This window comes from Sander vitreus, chromosome 23 (assembly GCF_031162955.1).
Source record: "Sander vitreus isolate 19-12246 chromosome 23, sanVit1, whole genome shotgun sequence".
Classification (NCBI taxonomy): Eukaryota; Metazoa; Chordata; class Actinopteri; order Perciformes; family Percidae; genus Sander; species Sander vitreus.
This window is the reverse complement of record NC_135877.1, coordinates 9,474,329-9,483,399: the sequence shown is the minus strand read 5'-3', so window position 1 is coordinate 9,483,399 and position 9,071 is coordinate 9,474,329. Positions and strand designations below refer to the sequence as shown.

At 41.8% G+C, this 9,071-nt stretch overlaps 1 protein-coding gene across 2 annotated transcripts in view; it reads left to right on the top strand.

Moving 5' to 3' along the window:
• The window catches only part of LOC144512332 (DENN domain-containing protein 2A-like), a 10,551-nt gene extending 1,707 nt beyond the window's left edge, over window positions 1-8,844 (top strand). Inside the window, exons 3-20 of one of the 2 annotated variants that reach the window (XM_078243014.1) lie at window positions 322-1,401; window positions 1,635-1,726; window positions 2,196-2,290; window positions 2,387-2,596; window positions 2,837-2,930; window positions 3,037-3,081; window positions 3,197-3,408; window positions 3,969-4,078; window positions 4,888-4,957; window positions 5,447-5,524; window positions 5,612-5,752; window positions 5,998-6,146; window positions 6,848-7,025; window positions 7,178-7,219; window positions 7,351-7,459; window positions 7,561-7,830; window positions 7,912-7,998; window positions 8,116-8,844. In XM_078243014.1, coding sequence (XP_078099140.1) covers window positions 322-1,401; window positions 1,635-1,726; window positions 2,196-2,290; window positions 2,387-2,596; window positions 2,837-2,930; window positions 3,037-3,081; window positions 3,197-3,408; window positions 3,969-4,078; window positions 4,888-4,957; window positions 5,447-5,524; window positions 5,612-5,752; window positions 5,998-6,146; window positions 6,848-7,025; window positions 7,178-7,219; window positions 7,351-7,459; window positions 7,561-7,830; window positions 7,912-7,998; window positions 8,116-8,147 — 3,094 coding nt within the window. In that variant the 3' untranslated portion in view covers window positions 8,148-8,844. Of the gene's footprint in view, window positions 1-321; window positions 1,402-1,634; window positions 1,727-2,195; window positions 2,291-2,386; window positions 2,597-2,836; window positions 2,931-3,030; window positions 3,082-3,196; window positions 3,409-3,968; window positions 4,079-4,887; window positions 4,958-5,446; window positions 5,525-5,611; window positions 5,753-5,997; window positions 6,147-6,847; window positions 7,026-7,177; window positions 7,220-7,350; window positions 7,460-7,560; window positions 7,831-7,911; window positions 7,999-8,115 lie in introns of both variants that reach the window. The other variant, XM_078243013.1, reaches the window with a different exon arrangement.
• Window positions 8,845-9,071: the final 227 nt, after the last annotated feature.

Below are 9,071 nucleotides of genomic sequence, written 5' to 3'. Positions count from 1 at the left end.
CTCAGTGACCGTACTGGGAAGTTCAGGAAACTCTGGTTACCATTAAGTAGCCTTTTGTTATCATTTTATTGCATTGTTCCAATTAAATACAGGTACTCAGGGATACCATTATCATTTAGAAAGATGTGTTTTACTGAGGAATTCTGTAAAACTCTGGTTCGCAACCTTTTTTTGTTTGTACCCCAAAGCCTGATTGGGAATAACTGCTGTATCACATTTAAAGAATTTCATTTTGGTCATGTTTATTGTTTGACATTTATCATTTAATGTTAATTTGTAACTTTGTAACACCCAGTAAATGCATCTTTTCTGTTTGTTTAGGGTAAAGAAGGGTTGTGCTGCTGGTGAGAGAAGTGATTTCCATATTGCATTAGTGGAAAAAAAGGAAGCTGGGCAAAGAGAGGGAGCACCAAAACTCCCCTTCACCCCATTAGACAACCTGAGCAACCAAGAGTCACCCATAATGGCTTACAGGAGGCCGAGCTTTAACCCTCACAGCAATGAGAACACTCTCCTGGTGGGCAACAAGCTCCCCAGATCCAATGTAGGCAAAATAAAGGACAAGATTTCTCTGTGGGAGGGGAAGGAACCTACTCATTTACCTATTACCTCAAGTTCTTTGGGCCAGTGCGCCAGTATAAAAAGGACAGAATCGCTTACAAAAAACAGTAAAACTTCTGATGAGCAGAGTGCAGAGAGTTGCAAGAGAGTAGCCCATAAGGAAAAGGAAAATCTTGGGAAAGAGAATGTAGTGAAACTTGGGGATTCAAGGCCTTGTTCACCTGTTGAAACTGGGAAACAGCAAAAAGAGACGCTCAAGAGCAGCAAGCCCAGTGAGTTACAAAACAGGGAGGATTGCGGCAGAGTTGTCCACAAGGAAAAGCAAAATCATGAGAAAGAGAATGTAGAAAAGCTCGTGGATTCAAGGCCTTGTTCTCCTACAGTAGCAGCGCAACAACAGGTGGGCACGTTGAGGAAAAGCAATGAAAGGAGAACAGCCGAACAAACCAGCCAGGAGAAGAGAGCTGTATTCACCCTTTTTAAAAACCTGGATGCTATGGGGGAGAACCATGGGAGAACTCCTCCGGAGCTGGGAAACTACTTCAGTCCGCCTAGCAAGGACAAACAGGTAGTTATGGGTCAAACTAGTGCAGTGAAAGGGAAGCAGCAGCAGGAGAACGTGTACACAGAGCCAGGGGCGCCCCCCATCAACCCAGTCCCCAAGCCCCAACGTACCTTTGAGCATCCAGCTACCGCCCCCAGTGGGAAGAGTCAGAGGCTGGGAAGAGAGCAGAGGAACCTCCCCCCACTGCCCTCCATCTCTACGAAAACTTCCTCCAAACCTCCCTCTGGTGTATACGGGAGACTCAGGGGTGAGAGAGGCCGAGACAACGTCGACAGGTATAGAGGGAACAACAACTGGATTTGTTGCTTGTATCCTAATAGTCAGAGCTAAACCAACATAAAATACAATATATAGTTTTGTGGCCATAATTACAGTCAGACCTGATGTTGCCCCACCTGGATAAATGAGAACAATTCTATGAAGATAATAACAGTTAATGTTGGACATTATTTAACAAATTAACTCATACTTTAGAAGCACATTTTCACTTTTTTGTTCACCATGACAGGAAATCCTTTGAGTTGGAAGACCTTGCAGGGTCAACTAGCCCGCTGTTCTCTCGCTCACTGTCTCAGGAACATCACTATGAAGACATCCCAGGTCAGAAACCTCTATTATCCATCACTGATTTCCCATCTTTAAAGCAATCATTTGACAAAAACACGTATTCGCTTTCTTGCTAAGAGTTAGATGAGAAGATCGATACCAGAAGAGGGGTATTGATCTTCTCATCTAACCGTTGGGGGAAAAAAAAAGATTACTAGTATTTCCCTAATTGTCGAACTATTCCTATTCAAACTACAAAATGTGGACTGTACAATGGGGCTGCAGCTCATGAATATGTCCCTGATATTTTCTACAATCAGTGTGTTACCACATGTATTGAATGTTTCTGATGTTTTTCCACTCCTTCATGAACAACGTTCTGCAGAAAACGATATTACTACTGGCTGCTTCAGCCTAAAAATATCAGAATAGTCTTCAGAATCCCATATTGTTTGAACCTTGAGACTTTAGAAAAATACATATAAACATGTGTTGAACATTTCCATCTTTGGTCTCCCTGCAGACTCATCCAAAGAGAACCCATATGAGGACATAGAGCTGGAGAGTCAATGCTCCCAGCAGTCTCTGCCATCCTCTCCTGGCGCAGATACTGCCAAGGTTCTCAAAAATAAAGCCAAGCACTTTACAGTGACATGACTTCTTATTTAAATGACTGTGAAAATGTATTCTATTATTCATTTTTTTTGTCTACAGACTTCGAGGCCCGGCTTCTTTAGGCAGAATTCAGGCAGGAGCTTGAAGCTGCTGGACCTGCGGAGAACCAATCAGTCGTCCCACAGCACTAGCAGCGGGGGTGTTTCATCTCCACCCCAGCTCAGCCGTCCCTCCACTCCCACTGGGCCTGAACACACTTCCTGGCTGCCCGGGGATCCCTACAGCCCCACCTGCCGCAGGATACCAACTGTGTGTTTGAGTGTAAATTTTACAGCTGTGTATGTCTATTCTTATCAAGAATCCCTGAGCTACAGTAGATGTTTTATCCGAAAACCCTAATGCTTACTATGTTAAGTTTAGCTCGGCGTGGCTGCCAAGTTCCACTGTAGGTGCCAAAATATTATGAATTGGTGATAGTTCTCATCCTTGAGGAAAGATATCATGCTGTAGTATTTCTTCACACTGATTAAGAGTTTTTATTCCCAACAGGTTGTACTAAGAATCAACAGCATCTTTGATGCTCGGATCGGGAAGAAACATCTACGAAGGATCTATCATTACGCTGAGACAAGCTCAGGGAGAGGTGATGATGATGTCGAAATGAAACTTTAGTCTTTATATTTTCTAATGCCTAATATGTAAATGTGGCGTTTTGGCTTAACAGATACAACTTTTGTTTGCAGTAACAGATGAGAACAGTGACTCTGAGAGTGAAGTTGAAGAAAGATCTAAAGGTAGATTACTACACCTTTTTTTTTTTTAAATTAATAATAAAAATAAAAATGAATCTTCAATTTATTACCTGTATATATGTGCGATATGCTGTATTACATTTTTCCTCTTTTCCAGCTCATCGTCAGCGTCAGCGTCTCGTGTCAGTCCAGTCCAAACTGCGCCAGCCAAGCAAGGCCCACTACAACGGTACCAACACCGGAAGCAGCTCTCTCGAACAGGAGCTTCACCAGCGTCTGCTTTTTGAATATTTTCTAGTTGTGTCGCTGCAGAAGTCCAAGGCTGGAGCCCACTATCTGCCCGAGGTCACACAGCAGTTCCCCCCGAAGGTCAGGACACATCACAGATTTTACACATTAAGTTCAGGGGACTTGTCATCCGATATCATCTTCTGTAGCTCCAAAGAGAACTGGGAGGGTGTGATGAAAGAGGCTATCCTGTTGGATTATGTGAAATGCAGGATCCAGTCTTCTGTTTTTGGGCTTTTTCCATTTGTCTCTTGTGAGTACGCAAACTTAATGGAAGTGCAATACTGAAGTCTCTGAAGTAGCCCTTTAACTCTTGGGCCCAACTGCCTCGAAATAGAATTGTACATTTACTTTTACCCTAGACAGACAAAAGTCAACATTCCAAACAATTCAAAATATGTGACTGATCCCAAGTCTACAAGACAAGATTCTGTGAATGCAAAAAAAGCAGGACGTCTTTGTTTATACAGCAGCATTTAATATACCCTAAATCAAATGTGTAAGCTTATACTTGTTAATAAGACCATGCAAACAATTACCTGCCGATTATAGATTCATATGCATGAAATAGTTATTGAAATGAAGTTAATGAAAATGCATGAAATGAGTCCCATTGCGTCACTGCTTTCTTAATGTTCCAGCTGGAGCGGAGCTTCAAGTTCATGAGGGAGACGGAGGATCAGCTGAGGATCATTCCTCAGTTCTGTTTCCCTGATGCAAAAGACTGGGAGCCGGTGGAGAACTACCCAAGGTGAGAGTGTAAAAATGAAAGGTCCCATATTATGCTCATTTTCAGGTTCATACTTGTATTTTTTGGTTTCTACTAGAACATGTTTACATGCTTTAATGTTTAAAAAAACACATTCTTTTTCTCATACTGTCTGTCTATACCTGTATTCCCCCTCTGTCTGAAACGCTCCGTTTTAGCACCTGTTTAAGCCCCCCTCCCGAAAAAGCCAAGTCTGCTCTGATTGGTCAGCCAAGTTTTTTGCATCTGCTCTCTCGGAGTCTCTGCAATGAAGAGACTCATTGCAGCCGGAAATTGACTGTAACAGCACTGTAGCTGCAGTTTCTAACTATATATATAGTGAAGTTGTGATATCACAAAGTCCTAACGGCTCGTTTAAAGGCACAGTTTCTGAATACAGGCTGTGTGCATTTCTCTTTGGATTGAGCGTGTTGCCACTTTCACAATATTTATATAGCACCTTGACTAGCTTCATTTTTAAATAAAAAAAGACATGGAAATCTCACGTTTTACATTATGGGCCCTTTAACTTGATGCTACTGTTTATGAAATTCCACATAACATAAAGATGATGTTATGGACAAAATAAGAGCCACATATCTCCCATAGCAATATTAGACACTAAAAAATGCAACTCTTGCTTTTTAAACCATGATACACAACTGCTGGAGTGGACTGATGGTGTATAAGTCTAGTCAGGCTGTGCACAAAAATAATAAATGTCAGTTTGTATGTATTTATTTATTAATGTACAACACAAATATGATAATCACATGTTTATTTGTGTTTTTGTTGTGGATCATCCCCCATAGTGAAATGTTCTCCTTTGTTTTGACTGGAGAGGATGGAAGCAGGAGGTTTGGATACTGCCGGCGTTTACTGGTAAATAGAAATGAGTCGAATAAATAAGTGCGCTGCTACTGAACAGGATGTGGCTAAATACCACGATGACGGCTGAGTAAATAACCGTGCCAAAATAGTCGGTGTGCCTGTGGGAAAATAGTGCAACTGAGAATCTGGGAGGAAGTGTGTGAGAGTGTGTACGTGTGTACGTTTGCATATGTTTCTGTTTATGTATTTCTACAGTATGTGTGTGTTTCAGTGCTGTTGGTGTGTATATTACTGTGGTTGCATTTTATAAACGTTTATATGGCCCCCGGTCATGTAAAAACCTTTGGGACAGATTACTTTGTCCTTTAGGAAAAGGTTTTTTTTCAAAACATTTTTTAAACTTGTAAAATACTTAACCCATGTTGTTAAACTAAAAAGAACATGGCTGTTAAACTGAATTACTTAAGTTACGATAAAAGGTTCATGTTTTGGAGATTTTCACACAACAGCAGCAAGTAAACATCCACCCTTTCTTTTCAGCCTAGTGGAAAAGGTAAACGTCTACCAGAGGTCTACTGTATTGTCAGTCACCTTGGCTGTTTCAACCTGTTCTCCAAGGTAAACTACTCACCGATCCCTTATGATCATATTATTGGCACAAAAGTAATAAAGCACATTCATAAGGTGTGTGCATGTGTACTGTAGGTGCTGGATGAGGTGGAGAGGCGGAGGGCCTTGTCTCCAGCCCTTGTGCAGCCTTTTATGAGAGCCATCATGGAGGCTCAGTTTCCAGCTCCAGGCAGAACCATCACCATTAAAACTTTCCTCCCTGGCTCAGGCACTGAAGTGAGTGACACCGAAACAGTAGGCTCCATATTGAAATTAAGACCATGGAGTTTGATAAAAAGAAAGAAAATAACCTGCTTTTTAAGGTTAGAGGAAGAGGTGAGATTTAGTGATCTGAAAAAACACTAATTTAATCAGAGTGTGTGACAAATTGTTAGAAATGTGTCTCATTTACATTATGCTCCATGTCATGTTTCAACCACTCAGCTTTCTTGAAGATTAAATATATGACTGTTTATTCCCAGGTGATGGAGCTCTGTCGACCCTCTGACTCGCGCCTGGAGCATGTGGACTTTGAGTGTCTGTTCTCCTGTCTGAGTCTTCGCCTGCTCCTCCGGGTGTTGGGGTCTCTGCTGCTGGAGCGAAGGGTCATCTTCACAGCTGACAAACTCAGGTCAGCTCCTTCAGTGCAGCTATTTATTCTGTAGGCTTACACAACACACTGAAATATCTATCTCCCCTCTATGTGACAGCTCATTTGATGACTCTTAAAAATATGAGGTTGCACTGAACATCCTTCTTCCACTGTTTATGTAATTACGGAGTTGGCAGATATTAGGCGCAAACGTCAGGGATGTTTTCATTATGAAGTTATAAGAAATGCGGGTGGTCCAGACCCTCATTTTAAAATAAATTTAAGGCAGTCCCAGTTTTTTTCAGGGAAGATATTTTGAGGCCAGCCTGTTGAGTTGTTGTTGTGCTCGGGCCAGTTTGTTGTTCTGCAGGAGAAAGCCAGTGGGAGTCAGAAAGAGCGGTCACAGTGGTGGAATGCAAAGTTAGATTGACGTGAATGAGTATGTAGCTTCGCTTTCTTCTCTGGGAAATGTTACTTAGGGAATATTCACAGCGATTAGACTGTATTTTAGAACATAGCACCCTCATGTGGTGAGAAAAAGTAAGTTACTCACTATCTGTATCTTTCTCTGCCTCTCCCTCTCTTTCTAACTCTCATCCAGAAAAAAAAAGCTAACATCTATTTAGGCTTTAAAACATGAATTGAACATGAAACAATGAAAAGCATTCCCTTGTGTGCTGGTCATCATTTAATAACATATGATTGCCCTCCACTCATTTCCCCCGCGTATCTCCTTGCAGTACTCTCTCCCAATGCTGCCATGCTGTTGTGGCGCTGCTTTACCCCTTTGTATGGCAGCACACTTACATCCCTGTGCTGCCGTCCGCCATGCTCGACATCGTCTGCACTCCAACCCCGTTCATCGTTGGCCTGCTGTCCAGCTCCCTGCCCCAGCTCACTGAGCTGCCCCTGGAGGAGGTCAGACAGGCACTAATTCTTAGCAGTTATGAAGTAAAACTTGAGTCATCTAAAGAAAACATTACTTAATTGCAGCAGTCCAGATTTATCACATCAATACATTCATGCAAAATGTTGTGCAATACAATCATTTGCATAGTTTCTGTGCACAGGTTCTGGTTGTGGATCTTGGAAACAGTCGATTTCTCAGACAGGTAGGCCACAAATTGAGTCATATTTTTGTGTGTTTTTATGGCTCTGCATGATCCGTATGGATGTAAAAAAAAATTATTTCATCCTTGCCATATTTACAAATACATTTTCTACCCTGTTTTGTCACATCTAGTTGGACGATGAGGACTCCATCCTGCCTTCTAAGCTCCAATCAGCCCTGGAGAATGTTCTGGAGAGGAGGAGAGAGCTCGCCAATGACAGAGGAGGAGACACATCTGGTGGTGAGGCATAACAAGGACTGAAACTGAAAACTAGCCAAAAAAGCCATTCAATTTTAAAACTCAGCAAATTCACGTTACAATGTTCATCCTCTTCTCTTCAGATTCTGGTCATCTTAGCACCGTTGTGTCCGAGGCCTTCGTTCGGTTCTTCGTGGAGCTGGTAGGCCACTATCCACTCTTCATCACCGGTGAACGGGAAGACGGCTACTCCTCCTCTTCTTCCTCCCCGGTCCCCTGCTCCTTTCAGCGCGAGGGTTTTCGTAAAGCGATTCCGTCCAAGACTGTGCGGCGCTTCCTGGAGGTCTTCATGGAGACCCAGATGTTCGGCTGGTTCATCCAGGAGAGAGAGCTGCACAGGCAGGCTCTGAGAGGTAAAGAGCTGCAGGGAAAAGGAGAGGTTCAGCTGTTGAGAGGTGATGCAGTGATTCATGATTCTCTCTCTCTTTCATCAGGACTGTTTGAAGTGAGGGTGCAGGAGTATCTAGACTCCATCCACGAGAATGAACACCGGAGGGTTAACAGGTTTCTCAAAGGCTTGGGTAAGGTTGTTTGTGAGCTATTCTTGCTTTGTTATAGTGAAACCAGCTCTGTATACACAATCTACTGCAGGCTCATTCCCACCTTAAACCACACTTGTTTGTTTTCCTTTGCTCCAGGAAACAAAATGAAATTTCTTTCCAAGAAATAATGCCACTACAATTGCACAAAAAGAGACACAAACTACAAAGAAGAAGCACTGAAACAAGGAAAGACTTTACTGCAGAAATCCCAAAAAATGTTTTTAGATTGTTCATGCCATCCGCATGTGTGTCAATGTGTGAGACTTTTGCTCATGGACTCATGATAGACACAACGAAACTGTGGTGAATCACAAATTGTTCCCACCAAAGGCAAATCCTGCTGTACTTGTAGACTCAGAAATATTTAAGAGGTTCCTGGTTGTTTTGCTTTTTAAATTCTATATTCTTCAGGCAACAACATTCCTGAGAACAAATGTATAAAAAATAAAATTGGTCTTAGGTATATTGCTGTAAGCTACATATGGCTGACACATTTAAGGGAAAACGTGAATATGTTAGAATGGAATGTGAATGCTTCTATTCAGGGCACAAGGGGTCACTGAATGGTTTGATGAGTACGAAAATTAGGTACGTAGGATGGTAGTCAGTCAGCCTTTGTATGCACTGTAACTGGACTTGACGGTCATGGTATTTTCTGAATCCACTAGGGGGCAGTAGTATATTTTCTCTGATTCGATGATCTTGACACTGTCAGTGACGGACCAGAAAAGAAAAAGACCTGCTTTCCCGCTCTTTATTGCTATAATTTTCTTTTAGTCATAACAGTGACAACATCACAAGTAAATAAATAAAATAAATATATAAATATTCTCTGCTTGCTGTTTTGAAGTGGTGAGTTATTGTCTTGATGTTGTCATGGTTTTTTCCCCCCATTGAAACAAATGCCAAGGTCTCATAAAATTATTGCATTACATGTTTGGAGTTTTGATGTCATAATTGTAAACTTTGTACTTTCCCCACCATCCTCCAGTTTCTAGAATATGAATGATGAAATTAATTTATGGCAAGAACATGCTATATCCAATGACACT